Source organism: Melospiza georgiana, chromosome 1, assembly GCF_028018845.1.
Source record: "Melospiza georgiana isolate bMelGeo1 chromosome 1, bMelGeo1.pri, whole genome shotgun sequence".
Classification (NCBI taxonomy): Eukaryota; Metazoa; Chordata; class Aves; order Passeriformes; family Passerellidae; genus Melospiza; species Melospiza georgiana.
The window spans coordinates 146,611,004-146,628,567 of NC_080430.1; the positions used below are offsets into that span (position 1 = coordinate 146,611,004).

The 17,564-nt window shown below is 40.7% G+C and overlaps 1 protein-coding gene across 1 annotated transcript in view; it reads left to right on the forward strand.

The window, feature by feature from the left end:
• The window catches only part of TG (thyroglobulin), a 149,027-nt gene that overhangs the window by 66,961 nt on the left and 64,502 nt on the right, over positions 1 to 17,564 (forward strand). The window contains exons 36-41 of the mRNA XM_058024912.1: positions 2,956 to 3,090; positions 3,956 to 4,120; positions 5,272 to 5,494; positions 8,594 to 8,687; positions 12,487 to 12,646; positions 17,262 to 17,461. Coding sequence (XP_057880895.1) covers positions 2,956 to 3,090; positions 3,956 to 4,120; positions 5,272 to 5,494; positions 8,594 to 8,687; positions 12,487 to 12,646; positions 17,262 to 17,461 — 977 coding nt within the window. The remainder of the gene's footprint in view (positions 1 to 2,955; positions 3,091 to 3,955; positions 4,121 to 5,271; positions 5,495 to 8,593; positions 8,688 to 12,486; positions 12,647 to 17,261; positions 17,462 to 17,564) is intronic.

Below are 17,564 nucleotides of genomic sequence, written 5' to 3' on the forward strand. Positions count from 1 at the left end.
CTGGAAGAGAGAGGCTCTCTATATGGGACATCTATAATTTTGAAATAAGAGTTGCGGGGATGGCTGGATTCAGAGGGCTGTAATTATCCAATGAAAGCCTTTGCCAAAATGTGGGTTGGAAGGTCAGCTCTTAACCTATTTATAAACCAGAAATGTCTTCCAGCCCATCAGGTGCACTGTGCATTGCCAGGAGCACAGGGCCAGGCTGCAGCTCTGCCTGAGAGCAGTCTCCACATGAGACAAGTTGAGATCAGCCATGGAAAGTTGTGTTTTTCTCACAGAATGAAATGGGTGTCGTGGCTGTGGGTGTTGCTAAATCTGCTTTCAGGAGAAGGGAAGAACCAATATCCAAAATCTCTTTAGCAGCTCGCTGCTGGCTGTCAGTGTCCACAGTGGTGCCATGCACGGCTCTGGGTTAAAGAGTTTTGTTCTTTTGTTAAAATAATCATTAATTTTTCTGCATCTGGAGTCAGGTGGGCAGTAAAAGGAGAAAAGAAAAAAACTGGGAGTCTCAGCATTTATGACCTGAGGTAATGAATGCTTTGTCCAGGATGGAGGATGAAAAAAAAATCCAAAACAATCTAAATCCCAACCCAACCCAAAGAACCTCCCCAGTGGGAGATGGCAAGGGTCACTTCTGTGAGATTTGTGGCAATGAATAATCAGTTTAGGTAGGAATGTATGAGCTGTGGATGTTTACATCATGAGTGATCACTCTTCCATGCCTAGCATGGACTGCAAATGCCCAGTATGCCTCATATGTTTTTAAAAGGTATGGACTTGACTCTATCCCAGATAAAGGGACAAAAGAAATTTCTAATGCAGAAGTAGAAAGTTTAGCTTGTGAAATTAGGTATAGGAGATAAAATTCAAGTGTAAATCCAAATCCAGAGGTGAAAATCCAAAAAGTTTATTTTGTTTTTGTGGATTAATTTTGAATTTCCTTCCTGAGAGAGCAAAGTCTCCTCTGAAAGTTTGGCCTGTGGGAAATGGAGGCAAATGAGGATGGTGAGACTTGCCCCAGGTCACTTGGTGAGTCAGGGAAGAGAGTCTGGGGAAATATCTTCCAAAACCACTGGTGCACCCAGACTTTCTGTGTCACAGTGGAATCCAGACAAGGCTCTCTTTTGACAGAACCACAGCTGGTAATTTGAAGCTTTGTGTTTGAACCTAGAGAGATTTTGCTTGTTCCAGCAGTAGGACCTCAGCTGCTGGTACTGTGGACAGCACAGGATGGCAACATTGCTCTTGTAAAAACAAACTTTGAGTCATATTGATAAAAGAAAGCTTTTCATGTTCCTCAGAAAAAACAAACAAAACACAAACTGAAAACATAAATTTGTAAGATTCAGTCTGGAAAAGAAAGACCTGGGGGACCTAGTAATGCAGGCAGAAAATCTCTGGAGAGGATGTAATGGTTAATTCTCCATCACTTAAAATTGATGTCTATTTTTAAGTATCTTTCTAAACAAGTGCCACAAACTGTCACTCTAAATGTAGAGGCTGAAGTTTTCTAACATAGGTTATGCAACAGCTCATACTGGATGTTTTTAAAAAGAGAAACCATTGACAATACAGAAAATAGTAATTTCCACATGACTAAAATCACTCTGTTCCTCTAAAATAATTGAGTAATCAGTCCTTAAAGGGAAGAAAAAAATCCAGTGCAGTGAGTCTGTCATACAAGCAAAGCTGTGGCTGCAGGGTCACTGCTCCTGACTAATTCAGATCCCCCCTGATCTGTAGCACTGGTGATGACTTTGCCTCTCTGTGACTCCAGGAAGGTTGTGGTGTTAACATGACACAGTGCAACACCATATTAACCTTCACTCATGTTGAGAGCTGTGGTCAAACTGTCTTTCTGAGAGGGGGAAGCTTTGGCCATCTTTGCCAGTCACTGATTTCTCAGTAGAATAAAAGAAATGTTTAATGAAATGACAGGTCATGACTTTTGTGTCTGTGTGGGTGAATGAACTCAAGGGCAAGATCTGCTCACCAGGAATAGCAAAGGAGCAGCTGATTCTGCTCTGTCCTCACCCTACAATTACATGGAGAGAGCAACACCAACCTACTCTTTGGGACTCAGTGGCCACAGCAGGCAGGACCTTTTGCTTTTAGAACATATTGAACTTCTGAAAGGAACTAAAATAATTAAAGGCCCATTCTGTCCCAAACCTTCTGTTTTGTCTTCTGTGTGCAAAATTAAGAGTTCTCAGATATTTTTATCTGTTTGTGTATGAGAAAAGAATGTTTGTGGTATTTTTTAAAATATAGTTTGAGACAGAAGGACAGTCCTTGAGGAACACCGGGGTTAGTGCATGTGTGTGTATTTGCAGGCTCACACAAGTGCATAGATGTTAAATGTATGTATGGGAATACACATATATGTAATACACATGATTATATTTACACATATACATGTATTTGTGTATATATATTGCTTTAAGATAAAAAGTACTATTTTAAGATAGAAATTGCTATTGTCATGGTAAATTTGAAACTAACTTTTTTTTTTTTTTTGTCTTCTTCATAATTTTTGAAGCACAGTAAACTCAAACCAGTATCTTTCCTCAATTTTCTCTATTTTTTGGACTTCTTCCTGTTGTAATGTAATTAGAGCTGTTCAGAAACCTTTTGTTTAAATCAGTTGGATTTAACTTCAAAACTGGATAAAGCTGCTCTGGATTTGTCTGTTTCTTTGCTAAACCTTTTAACCTTACTTTACTAAACCTTGTTTACCTTTGTAAACCAGTTAATATCTGACCTCTGAACATGGGATTGGACCTTCAAGCTGATTAAAGGCCTTTAAATATGTAATTTATTCTCAGTTGATGCAAAGGAAAATTACACTTGTACATTGAGGAAATCCCCAATGCTTTTAACTCTTTATTAGGTTCCTCTGAAATTTTTACTTCTCCTTCTAGTCATATTATTCTTTTATGGTTCATTTTACAGAGTATATGGATGCATGGCAACCCTTAAATATGTCATCTGTTCTCCTGGATTCATCCATCTCCCACTTTGAAGTTGTGCATGTTAGCAGAGATATATCTAATGACTTCTCCACTGCCAGAGATTTTTGCCTATCTGGTAAGGAATCGTCATTCACAGCTTTACAGAAAATACTGGCTTGTGAGCCTGAAAACCAAGAGCAGCTTTCCCACTTCTGACATAGATATACTGATTTTACTTGTCTTTAAAGACTATCCCAGTGTTTCCTAGTCTGAGAGAGGGGGTCTGAAGTAGTTTAGAGATAGATGCAATAGATATAAATGCTGTAATATAATACAGTAATTAGGTAATTTTGACACCTCTTGGGCACAGAGATCTCTTACTTCTCCAGGCATTGTACAGCTGGGAGAATATTATAGCAAATAATTAAAGCAATGATGTCTTGTTTTTCTATAGAACCACAGATATTTGCTAACCCCACCTGCCAACACCTGAAGCAACCTGTGGCAGGGGTGTGAGAGGAGGGGTTAACTGAGGGCTAGGAGCAAGCAGGGATTGAGCTGTAGTGACAGCAAAGAGAATTGCTTTATTCTACAGCCTGACCAGACAGAAGAGTTCTTTAATTTCACAAGACTGGGAAATCCTCAATGCCACAGAGTACTAGAAATAAGGGAAAGTTCCCACTTACTCACTGGGGACTGTTAGAGTTCAGATGAGGTTATCAGCACTTTACTAGATGATGTTTTTCTCCTTCTAAAACCTAGTTTTAGTTCTTTTGCTGCATTATTCATTTTTAAAGCCAATAGAAGCTTCTGTCCTTTGGCTATTTTGAACAATGTTCTGAGCATTTGGGGATATTTATGTCCCATTACTCTGAATTACATCATACCCTTGTTGCTTCTCCTGTTGTAAAACCTTTCTTTTAAGAACAGTGTAACACTGTCATGCAAAATGTCAGAACACATTTTTGACCTGCCCTTTTTCTTCATGCTTCACCTCACAGCTTGTTCAAAGAACCAGTCATGCTCAGTGGTTACACTGGAGATCCAGCCTTCAGCCATAAGGTGCATGTTCTACCCTGATACTCAGATGTGTGCCCATGGCCTGCAAGGGCACAACTGCTGGGTTTTAATCAAAGAACCTGCTACCTACATCTACAGGAGACAAGGTAAGGACAGGTCAGAGCTGTGGAGGAAGGAGCTCAACTGTGGTGCTCAATTCTTGTGAATGGAGGACTGAGGAATTCCTCACCTCATAAAGCAGCATGGAGGTCTCCTAGACACTTGTCCATGGCTGTTTCAGAGGAGTAACAGCCAAGGGAATGGGAAAATTGTCCCCAAATACTGTTTTAAAAATGCGTGAAATCATAGTGTTACCCTCTGGTTCTGAAGCAGGCATAACAGGGGAAGTCTAGATTATGAAAGATGTTTTGAAAGTGCAGAGTAGTGAAACCAAACAACAACATAATACAAGTCCAACTCAGCTTTTCATCTGCAGAAGATGCTTTGATATGCTCTTCCTTTTAAGCTGGGAGAATAACACTAGGAGTGTTGAAAAGCCACTGTCACCTGAAAGTATTAAGGACAATCTCTAGAGAAAACAAAAAAACCAAACAGATATCCCTGCTCCCTAAACAGGATAAAATAATATTTTAAATAAGTGAAAAATGTTTAGAGAGAAAAAGAAGTTGTGTAGACAGTGTAGATAAGTAACAGTTCTGTTGTTTGGTTACATACTTGTTTGAAAGTATAGGTTTTGTTTGGTTTATTCCCCTTGATTTTTAAAGAGACTACTTTCTTTTATGTAATACTGATTATTTTATTTATTAAAGGTAATTAGAGCCCAGGCAACAATAAGAGGGAAAGGAAGAAAATTTTCCTTTTCACTGAAATTCTGTGAAGTCAATGAGAACTTTTGAGGTTCAAACTCAATGAGAGAAAAAGCATTTTACCATTGCCAAGTAAAAAAAAAATCACAAACTGAGACTCAAAACTTGTGTGTTTATTGTTCGTTACAGGTTTGGTTTTAGTCCCATGACGTTGAATTTTGTTCCTGTCTATCCAATACATTGTTTTAGGAGAAAAATAGCAGGAGGTGTCACTTCTCTGCGTTTTAATGAACTGATTTATGGGAAAACAGTAAAAGTAAACAGTAAATGTATCTGTGTTTCATTTAAAGAAGAGAATTTTAAACATAACAGAGTTACAAGAATTTTAAATATAAGAGTTTAAAACTATGGGAAATGGGACTAATTTTCATTTCTGAGATGGTCCTAACTTGAAAAAACAAATTATTTTTCCTCTGCTCACCCTCTGACAGATTTACTCCAGCCCATTTCCGAATCGGATTCCACCCCGAGAGTGTACATCCCATCCCAGGGATACCTGCTGGGCAGGTCCCAGGTGATCCAGGTGGGCTCAGGATGGAGGAGCATCAGGCAGTTCCTGGGCGTCCCCTACGCCGCCCCTCCCCTGGGCGAGCGGCGCTTCAGCGCCCCGGAGCCGCCGGCCTGGCCGGAGCCCTGGAACGCCTCCGAGCCCCGGTGAGGAACCCTGAGCACAGCAGGCATTGTCCAGCATCAGCCTCATTGCACGGCTGTGACAGTGGGAAGGTGCTACAGCTCACATCCCAGGCAGCAGAGCGAGAACTTAATGTTACAACTCACTTTAAAAGGGTTTTGACCAATCACACAAAGCAAAAGCATATTGATCCAATCCATCCATCCAATCGCTGTAATCACACATACCTTCAGTTAAAACAATGCTCGTTTCAAACACAATACCTGCTTGTAAACCTTAAAACACAATGCACAGATTATTAGAAATTGAAATAAACTGTTATTATTAAATAAATTTAATAACCAGCATTTCAGCAAAAGAGTGGATTTTGTAGGTGTGCAGGAGAGACTGTGCCTGTGAGCCTCAGCCCTGCTGTCTTTACAGCTGGTGCTAATTTTGTGCCATTTATGTAAAGTGTGGGTTTTTTGAAAGAACATTTTAAAGTTTTAAGCTTTTTAAAATGAGGCAGGGTTTCTGAGGATGAGTTCTAGACACACAATAATGGTTCTAGCTCCAGTATTAAGCTTAGAACTTCCTAATATCTTGCTAGATAACTTTTCTGCAGCTTAAGGAGTTATTCTAGATAAGCATTAATACACAGACCATTGTTCTATTTGGCCTTACTTTTCTACTTCTTACATAATTTTTCTGCTGACAAATCTTATGGCTACTGCTTAGCTCTAATCACAGTTCTGCTACCTCTGAGGCCTGCCTTTTGCAGCTTTCCCAAAACCTCTGATTTTATGGATTCCCACATGCAGGAGTGCAGGTCCAGCCAGGGCTGGGAAAGCTGCTGGAGTGATGACAACAATATTCATGTCCTTTCCTCTAAAGCAACCTACAGAGTACAGATAGAAACTTTGATTAGCTAAGAGAATAATTTCTCCATCTATATGTTAAAGCATGCAAGCACCTCAAGAGAAAAGTCAAATTCCTGTACACTCTGTTGAATCTCTGCATAACGCCCTACCAACTGTCTGCTGTCAGTTCATTTTCATTCTGAATAGTATTTATACAGGTATTTATTATATTTATGCAAACAGTTTTGATCCTGCTAAGCTGTACATTTGAACACATTTCGTTCAAAAGGGGCACTTCAATACTGATGTAACTAGAAGCTGTGGGCCTCATAAAGAAATTCTCTGCCTGGTGATGTCCTAGAGATCAGAAAATCAATTTCTTCTGTCCAAAACCTATTAAAAGGCAAATACCTGGGGACTTGAAAGTGTATTTGGCCTTTGGTTATCCCATCCTTCAGGATGCACCTGAGCTGTGGGGTTGTGAAACCACAGCCTTGAGTGCAGGGGTCTGGTGGGATGTGACTTTTTGTTTCCCAAGGTGTTCAGTGGCATTATTTTAGCACACACAGCAACAGCTCTTGGTGCCTGAGCCACAGTGAGGTGTCTTGTAGGGCTTAGTTAGACTCACCTGCCTCTGTGATCTCCCCTTGAAGACCCAGGGTTTCAGTGAGCAACCTGGCTGAGATTTTCAAAACAATTTGGGGACCTTTGTCAATCTGTTCCTGTCTTTTGAATCCACGATTCTTGCTTAGTCCAATGAAGAATTTGGCCATTATCTTCTATTATTTATTTAAAGTTAAAAAGGCAGTTATTTGAGTTAACACTTGGGGAATTGGAGAGGCCTCACTTTATGTATAGAAAGTGTTGATTTTTTTAGGATTATATATATTCTGTTTTGATGCTAAATATATACAAGAAATTCACATTAGCACAGTGCCATTACTGATGGAACAGAAATATTTATTTATCACCTTGGACTTGATAAAAGACTTTAAAAACTTGAAAAAACCAACCCAACCCAACCAAAACCAGCAGCTAGCTATTGGAGTCTCCAGCTCCTGTGCTTCAGCAGGTGGCAGTCTTTCTCCTGGTCAAAAAAAGCCTTGGTCACAGGTGATCTCTGCTGCCCTGTGGAAAGCTGCATGATTAATAATGTAATACCTATTTTCCTGGCAGGTTTCCTACCTGGAAATTTGTATTTTTTCTGCCAAAAGTGGCTTCAGCAGTTTTTTGTTTTGGAGATGATGTGCTCCACTATGTCAGTGTGAAAGTTGTTGAGTGACATCACCATCCTAGATGAATCTCCCCTTATGGAAAAAAAAACTCGTAGAATTCCATTAAGTCTGGTCCTTTTCCTTGTAGTTTTCTAATAATTTCTTTACACCTCTAGGACAAAATTTTGCAAGGACATTAAAAATGATAATTTAGAAATAATTTTCTGGGCTATTACCATATTTTCTGAAGCACTTTTGGCTTCTTCACTAAGAAATTGTGATTTTTTTCCTAATTCATTGTGTGCTATGGATAAAGCTGTGAAATAGAGGAACTGGCTTCAAAGTAGGTTATCACTAAACAGCAAAAATCATCCCCTTGATTCAAGGTTGATAAGCTTGAGCAGATTAATCTCATTCAGATGGTGGCCAGAAAATAATTTTCTCTATGTGGTTGGCTACTGAATTCTTATTGGAAGGGTACTTTTAACATTAATTGATACTGTTAATGGCCTGCTATGCTCTTAGAACAAAGAGATTTTTAAAATGCATTAAAATTTTGAAGTTACCAAATTTTCCCACAGACCATTAGAAATTAAATTAAACACAATGAAATGTAGCCCACAGACCACTGGGAAATAAATCAAAATGTATGTAGCCCACAGATTATTAGGAATGTAAATAAATATCCAGCATTTCAGCAAAAGAGTGGATTTTGTAGGTATGAGGGGAGACTGCCTGTGAGCCTCAGGCCTGCTCTCTTTACAGCTGGTGGTAATTTTGTGTACTTTATATAAAGTGTGGGTTTTTTGAAAGCACAATTTTAAGTTTTTTAAAATGAGACAGGGTTTCTGAGGAGTGGTTCTAGGCACACAAATTCAATGCATTATGTGCATTCATACAAACCCACATAGCTGTTGTTAACTTATAGGTGGGCACATTTTTAAATGCGATCAAGATTTACAGATTTAAAGGTTTTATTAACCTAATGCATCAAAATATAAGGAAGTAGCAGCAGTGGAAGAAGAGTAAAAGTCTTTCTTATTGGGACTTTTTCAATCTGTGTCTCTAGGGCAGCATGTTGGCAGCCAGGAGATGGGGAGGCCCCACCAGAGTCTGTCAGTGAAGACTGCCTGTATCTGCACATCTTTGTTCCTGACACCACTGTAAGTATGAGATGTAATTAAAATCAAATTTTTTTGTAGCTGAAGATTGTCTCTTTCCAAAGTGCTTTTAATTGGCATGAGTGGCTGTTTTGCCTGTGTTGTCCACAAAGTCTGCAAAGTTAAATTAGGCACTCTGGTGTCTTTACTGGTACAAGAGTATTCCCTACTTTGTGTGAGGTGTTGGGTGACTAGGAGGACAGCACACTAAAAAGCCAGAAATAAGAGAGAGAGAGAGACAGAGAGGGAAACACAACACCAGAAGGTGACAGCAGAGGAGGAGAAATCAAGGACAGGGATGGCAGTGCTCCTGCAAGCAGACCATCTGTCCAGGAGACAAGAATGCAATACAATACATCAACATTTACCAGCAGACAGGAGGCTGCTGATGGTTTTTTTCACCCTCCTCTTTACTGTTCCTCTGTTGACATCTGTGGGAGTCTGTTGGGAAATGACAGTGGCAAGCAGTGCTAGATTTGTGGCCAGCTCACAGAGGTTAAAAATAGATGTTTCCAAAAATGGCTGGGCCACTAGTAGAATGCGAAGAATTTTCATTTGAAAGTTCTTGATTTTCTCATTCTAAGCAGATATAAAAGAAAGCTGCAAGTTAAAGCCAAGCTAAAATGATTGGCCAGCCCCTGGGGGGCTGGGGATGAAGATGCTGAATAACATGTGAATCCCATTGAGGAGAGGACCGAGAGACAGGAACTTTTTTTTTTCCCACAGTACTGGCAATTTTCAGAAGGTGGTGGTAGTTGTAATAGAAATTTATGAATCTGTCATACTGCATGTCTGGAAAGAGCTGGTTTAGCAATCTGACAGCAGCACAGAGTCCCTTGCAGGCCCATTTAAACCATCAGAGAGACCAGCAGTCTGTCTTCTCCCTGCAGCATCAGGCTGTCATTTTGCCTAGAGTGCCGTCACCACTTATTGAAAACATCAGGTCACTGTCCCAGGCAGTTTGCCATCTATGCTTAAGAGCTGCTTTCAAGATACTTTATTTGAAAACCTTGTATTTTCCACTTAAAGACTAAATAGGCTTTTCTATTCTCCTTCTCAGTCCTGTGAACTGAATCTCTCCTGTCTTCTGTAAAGTTGTAAGGTAGAAGTAGATCCAGTCAAGAAAATCAGTTTTACATGCATAAGTCTAGTCCAGGAGAGAACTAAAATTTCTGGTTTTGCAGAAGTAGCTGGGAACAGAAGGCATTGACTTTCCCTTCTCTTTTTGTGGCAAGTTCTATTTTTTGCTCCCATGCAGATAGAAAGTTATATATTTTCAGCCTGTGAAAAGTTAAATTAGCTAGTAAATATGGAATATATTTACACAGAGAGCAGTGAATGCAGAGGTCATTCAGGAGCATTTTGTGCCTCAAAAAGAGCACAGTGCAGGGACTGCTGCCTGTCACCAAAGGACTTTCAAAGTGTCGAGCACTGAAGAAGTTGAATGACATAATTTTGCTTCCATAGCTACATGTACCACAGTTAAACTAGTGCTTCTGACTTTTTTTCCACCTATAATTATCACCACCTGTCACACTAGCTCAGCAAAGCTGTGCTTTGCCTTTATTTAGAAAGGATTTAATTGTAAGATCAAGACTTAAGAATCCCCATTAAATAGGAAGAGAAATCTTCTCTCTTCTTTCTCCATTTCCTGCACATTCCCATCTTTATTGTGTCATCCCCATTGCACTCAATTTTTTACAGATCAATATTGTACAGTAGTAAAAGCACTGAAGGTTTCCTGTCTTGGGGGAGTTTAAATCTGTCCCTGTCAAGTAGCTCATCAAGTGTTTTACAGAAGGATGAGCAGGGAGGTTGGACCAGATGGCCCCAAGAGTGTTCCCTTCCAAGGTTAACCATTCTGGCATTCTGTGATGGAGAAGATGCTTGTGAATGTTACGAAGCTTCTCAGATTTCCAGCTGAGCTGCAGCATCCTGTTGGCTGCTGAACTTCATTACCCCATTAGGGTTTGCACATGGGACCTAAGCCCCTGCTCCTAGTCCCCATGAGACCATGATGGAGCTGCTGGGCTTCCCATTGCTTGGTGTAGAAAAAGAAATGGGAATGCTGCATCCAGACACTTGGCTCTGTGCACAATCCCAGTGCTAAATATTCCCTGAATTACTCCATATCTGTTGCAGCCGTTGTCAATGGCTTTGGTTTGCCATTTCCAAATTTTACTGCCCATCTTTGCCCTTCATAAGCTTTTTATTGTGTAGGGTCACTCAGAATAAGGTAATATGCAATTTGCAGGGCAGCTGGAGGTCATGGTGCTGTGGAGACTGTGAACATGTGGGAAATGCTTAACATGAGCCTCAGGGTTAACCATGCTGAGCTGAGGAGATGGAGCAGGCTAAATATAACTGTTAATACCATTTTAGCTGACAGAACTTGACGTTGGTTGTATTTCAGAATGAATTTCCATGTGAAAACAGATGATTTCATTTTCTTCACCCCCATCTCTCTCTGTGTTGCATGCAGTGCAGAAATGGATGGGAACCAGGGACAAGGCACTGCAAGTTAGGCAGTTTCAGTTCAAGAGAAGTTCATGAGAAAAAACAACTGTCCCAGTGCTTGTAATGTCTTGTGTTTTCATGGCAACATTGTTATGTTCACAAGAAGCCCCTGAACTGATTCATCAGAGAGATAAGTGAGGAGTGCACACAGATATATGTAATTTTGCAGGATGCTGCAGCCATCGCTTCTCTGCTGCTTCTCCCATACAGCCATTTGTGTTTTTGCTGGAGACTTTCTTTGCCAGAACAGATGGGACTGCTGTGTTTAGCTGAGCTCCATCCAGAAAATAACAGCAGCAGAGCCCATTGCCCTCTAGGTGCAGGGAAAACCAGCCCCAGATGTACTTTGATGCTGCTACAGGAAAGGGGAAAACCAAACCAACCTCGCCCCATTTGTTCACTGAAGGAACTTTCTATTGAGTGTCTGTAACCTGCTGGTGAGTGCTGAGGTGTCCTGGGGCTGTTCTGCCTTTTCCTGTTGATGCAGCAGCAGCAGCCCTGCTGTGTGTGCAGAGAGGGTCCATACCTGTTGCTGCTCTGGGAAAAAAGCTTCTGTTTCTGTGCAAAATCATATAGTTCTGCCAGGAGTGTTAACATGGGTGCAGATTGGCACTCCTTGCCATCCCAGGAGTTCTGCTGGGCTCTTTTGATCTGGGTCCATCTGTACTTTGTGAGATGTGGGTCTCTCCTCTGCAAAGTCCTCTCTGTAGGATCCCTCTGTGTATCTGGTAGGGGAAAATTTCCATGGGCACTGAAGGAGCATGGAGTATTATCAATATCAAGTGACATTTTTGAGCCTAGGCAGTGTGAGTGCTGGAAACTTGAGAGCAGGAAGCAGCTGTGCACAGCTGTTAGTCTTACTCAAGCTGGAGCAACCCAACAGGCCTTTTCCTTCTCCTGTTTCCTACTTGTTTGAACTTGTCCTGCATGTTTGTATAAAGCAGATGTGCTCAAGCAAAGACAAGCACACCACATGCTCAGTGGCCAAGGCAGCAGGAGCTGGCCTAGAGGAGATTTTGGCTGGTGGAATACTGTGGTACTGTTAGATCTATTTTATACTGGAGGTAGTGCCCCCTTTGTGATATGCAGATCATTGCAGACAATTTGTGGGCAATTGTGGACAAGACCCTTTAAATTCCAGACAGATAGGCAGATATTCCCTCTTTATGGTCACTCTTAAAGAGCTACAAAATGGCTTAGATAATGTTCATGAGGAACCTGCTTGTGTTATCATCTGTGACCTACCAAAGCAACAGGAATATTAATCTGCTCATTGTCATGGCAGGTCCAAAACATGTCAGTGTTGCTGTTCTTCCACAATGGAGGAAATTACAATGCTGAGGAGGGAAAGACAACTCTGGATGGGTCATACCTGGCTGCCATCGGTAACGTCATTGTCGTCATGGCAAACTACCGGGTCGGCATCTTTGGCTTCCTGAGCACTGGTAAGTCATGGGTTTCCAGGGCAAACACAATTATGCATTCTGTGACTCTTCTGGTTCTGATTTTTATTTTTTCAAGTTATTTTTAACTCAAGTAACCTATATCTTTCACAGATTATTTTATAAATTATTGTGGGAAAAAAATGGCCAAGAAGTAGCGGAGACTTGATCTGAAAAGAAAGGGGAGAGGCTAGGGGAACAGGGAGAGAAACAAACCAAACCCAATATCTGTATCAAAGCACTGGCTAGACTTGTGCTTGCAGATGAACTTCTGGATATTGAGTTTTGCAGATGCATGTGAAGATAGGTTAGTACCAAAATTCTTGTGAATTCCAGTGGCCTATCATTGTGGGTAGAGTTGTCAATGATTCCAACTCCCAACCTGTTCCATCCATGAAATGTTGCTGATGCTCTCTTGTGCCCATGTCAGAGTGGGGAAGGGGCAGAGGCAGATAACTGTGGGTTCACGGTAAGGAGGATGTGAGCGGATGGAAAGTAAGGCACAAAGGTAGTTGGTTGGTTCCTTAACAATTCAGCCTGACTTCTCTGAAGGACTTGCCACATTTAATCTAAATCTGCACTGTCCTGGATGTGACTCAAAATGTGCATGTTTTGTGTTGCCACCCTTCCCCTTGTTCCAAAGAATTTTTTGCTCTCCTAATGCCAATTGTCATTAAAAATTATACAAATTCCCACTACAAACAGGGTTTTGTCTTGTATAAAGAGGTATGAAAACACACATTCAATCTTCCTAAATCTTTGGGATAGTGCCACCTGGTCCTGGGGTTGCTTTTTTTCATTTTGCCTTTTTTTAGCCTTGCCTTTTTAAGCAAGTAGGAAACACTTTTCTTTCTACCATCTTTCACTTCTGCATGGGGCAGGGGAACTTAAGGTAGAGAGCCATTGAGAGAAAATGCAACAGCTGCAAGTGGAGCTCTCTCTCAGTCTGGTGGCAATCCTTGGTCTCTTTAGTGTGCATTTTAATGCACTTTAAACTTTTAGGATGTCATATTTGCCATGTTTGCAATTTTCTGACCTATATACTTGGCCTCATGATCCTTTTGAGTGTCCACTGCTAGTAATGTTGGGTGGATTTTGCCTGGTTTGAGGTTATAGCTGTAGTTGTTGGTTATTTTTCCCTTCTGAGTTTACTGTTTTGTTCAAAACTTACAGCAAAGTCTCTTTCATTCTATAAGTAGAGAGCTGTCACTACAAGATTGTTACTTATTTAGATAAGAATTTGGTCATGAATGTATCTGGAGAAAAAAAATCAATTACTCTTTACATAGTGTAAACCCAATGTTTATGAAAGTGATGCAATAATTTGATTTTGTCTAGAGCCAAATGCAGTATGGATATATGCTGTGGGAGCTTCCAGTATGCAGCACTGCCCATACCACCCTCCTTCAGCCCTGTGAACCTCACCTAGGTTTCCTCCTAAGTGGAAAATGCTGGTTGGGCTGAATATGATACAGCAGTATTTATATGATGATGCATAATTTAGGAAAATTATTTGGTCTCTGTTTCACAGGGTTCTACCTTCATGTCCAAAAATGTCAGTACATGGGCTTGGTTGGCATTCCTGCAAACCTTCAGATAGAGGTGGTTCATTACAGGACTTTTTGGGGGCCTTCTCCTGCTCTCTGTACTGTGGAGCTGTGGTCAGAGAAAATTTCAGTCTTTCCTGGCCTGTTCGTCTTTGGGAAGTCCATGGTGTGGATTTGGGAAAATCGTACAGTCCTAGAATCACAAAATATCTGAAGTTGAAAAGGACTCACAAGAATCATTGAAGTGCAGCTCTTGGCCCTGCACAGGACAACCAGGAATCCCACCATACACCTGAGAATGTTGTCCAAACACACCTTGAACTCTGTCAGGCTTGGTGCCATGACCATAAATGGGTGATTATTTAGGTCATTCACCATTAACATTCCAGTTTCCTGCACCTGGGCCTTTGGAACTTTTGCCATTGGTTTCAAAGGGAGCAGGAGTTCACCCTTAGGGCTTCACAGCAGGGCTGTTTGAAGGCCCTGCAGTCAGAAATAAAAGTTATGAACTTGTGAGTAATATTAGTTTGATTGTCCAACTAAGCAAAGTCCTGAATCCTCTCAAGTTGATTTGTTATAAATTACAAAACTAGAGAGGAAGGAGTTAAATGGATTTTTAGGGAATTGAAGGATAGTGAAAACAGAAGATTTCCTTTTGTGTGGACAGAGTTTTTGTTAGTTCTATAGTTCTTCTTGTCTCTCAGTGGCAGGGCTTTTGCAGAAAGTGAAAGAGCTCTCTTTCTTCTAAATATAAAAGATGTTTAATTAAATTTACTATCACCCATTAATGTTGCAAAAAGTGATGCACATTCTTACTAATGCCTCCATTTCTTACTTTGTATCCAAAAAAATTAAAGTGAGTTGCCAGTGATATGGATGGCAAGGGTTTGGAGAAGACAATCATGTTTTTAGGTTCTATTCTTTAAAGATTCCATGAAGTCATATAAAGCAGAACAATTTTCATGCTTTAATTTAGCACTATTGTTCTTCTTCTGTTTAGTAAAAACAGAAAGAAGCACACGAGGACTCCGGTTTCTTTTCAGCTTCCTGTGGTCCTCAGGAATGTGATCTTTTCCTACAAAAAGGCAGTGGAAAAGATTCCTGGCAGACATGTTTCTTTCAGTCTAACTCCTACGAAGGTCCATCAATGCATGCATCTGTTCTCCAGTGTGGTACATCTCACAACCCAGTTGTGGTTTTTGCAAGGGTGAAAGGAACTGGTTATATTTCCCTTTTTGGTCTTTTTCTTTAGTATAGTGAAAGCAAGGCAGATTGTGTGGCTAAAACATTTACATGGATCTGCACATAAAAATTTCTTCACCAAAGGGATTCTTCACCAAAACATTGGAACAGGCTGCCCAGGGCAGTGGTTCAGTCACCATCCCTGGAAATATTTAAAAATATGTAGATGTGGCACTTGGGAACATGGTTTAGTGGTGAACTTGACAGTGCTGGGTTAACAGTTGGGCTCAATGGTTTAAGGGTCCCTTCCAACCTGACTGATTCTTTGATTTCACTTCCTTTGGAGTAGTCTCAATGGGGATGGAACAAGTCCTTAAAATGAGATTTCCTTTTTAAAGAGTGGGTTTATTGCTGGATTGAGGTCTCTGGGAGCTGGTCATGGTATGCAGAACAAACTAAAAAACCCAAAAACACATATCACAAAACTAAAAAAACTAAGCAGGGAAAATATTTCCTCCATTGCTTCCCTGGTGTGGCTTGGACTGATCATCTGAAACAATGGCTGCAGGTCATGGCTTTTTTGGCCTTTCACTTTTTGGCTGCCCTACTGAAAGGCTGTTCCTAGCAATGGCTCTTGTAGTGTAGGGCACCTCTAAGATCTGCAAGGTTACCATTATTCTGTTCTCCTCTGTGTTTATTCTGCTATGCAAACTGGTGTGTTTGATACCTCAGGAATTCACTACAGGATGTACACTTAAACTGCTCCTTGCCCAAGACCTGTCCACAAAGCAGCATCTTTTTATTCCGTTCTCTGATACTTTTAATTCACTAGTTTCTGAACCTACTCTTATTTTAAACTTGTACTATTTGGTCTTGGCAATGGAAGAAACAAATAGTTTCAGCTGTGTTTCCATTCACAGTTTTTCTGTTTTATCCTGTGGGTTTTTGGTTTTTTCCAAGTTTTAAATGTGAAGAATTTTAAAACTTTGAAAATGAATGGCTCATTGTGGATTAAAAAGCAAGACAGTGAATAATAATTTTCTGTTCCCCTTTTTACAAACCATGGAGGAATTACTTATTTCTGCTTTTGTTGACATAAAATCAAGCTTACCTACATTCTTGCATCATTAGATACTTTGAGCATTAGTTACTTATTAATCAAAGTATCAGGTTATCACTTTCTGGTGTTGAAAAGGAGGTGGTCATATTTAGGTATGAGAAGCACATGATTAATTATTTGTTTGTTTTTATGTTTGCAAAAATATTTATATATATATATCAGATTTGTATTGGATAGTCATAGGATGATCTCAAAGAATATAGACAGAAATATTATAAATTTTAAAATAATATCTGGAAGAGTGTAAAGAAATTCAAAATGTTGTGATTTATGACTTGTCAGGCAGGGCCAGTGTAAGAGGTATGTAGGAAGGAAACATGCAATCAGGTGTACTCCAGGAAAACAGTAATTCTTATAGATCCCTTCCAACTTGTGAACTTGGCAAATACACAGATTTTGCTTGTTTTTAATTAATTTTAAGATTGAGTTAGTTATGTAGAAAAATAATCTTATGGGTAAATCTATGGACACTTGAGCCTGGATTAGTCTTCTGCGTGTCCTAATGTGTCCTAATGAAGCTTAGAAGTTCATGTGTTATTTTTCTGTACTGGGACAAAGCAGCACCCCCAGGGCTGCCCTGTGGAGTGGTAAAAACTGAAGTGGACTCACTGTATATAGTGATTACCTTGGAGGAGACCACCTCAGACTTTTAAACCCTGGTATCAGTTTTGTCAAGTTTCATCTGCAAGATCTGCAAAAAATGTAGCATCTACCCCAAACTTCAATGCTTACAGTTTTCTTTTCAGCTGTGTTTTGTCTCCTCCACCAGGCTCTGCTGAGGCCAGGGGGAACGCTGGCCTTTGGGACCAGCTGGCAGCTCTGAGGTGGGTGCAGCAGAACATTGCCAGCTTCGGGGGCGACCCCGGCCGCGTCTCCGTGGGCGCCGCGCGCGGCGGGGCCGATGTCACCAGCGCCCACCTGCTGACCGACACAGCGGGCACAGAGCTCTTCAGGAGGCTGCTGCTGATGGTGAGTCCATTCCTGCTTCAGCCTCACCTGCACTGGAAAGGATGCTGCTGCAGAGATGAGGATGCTGCAGTGTGTGGGTGCTGGTTTTATTTCATCCATACCC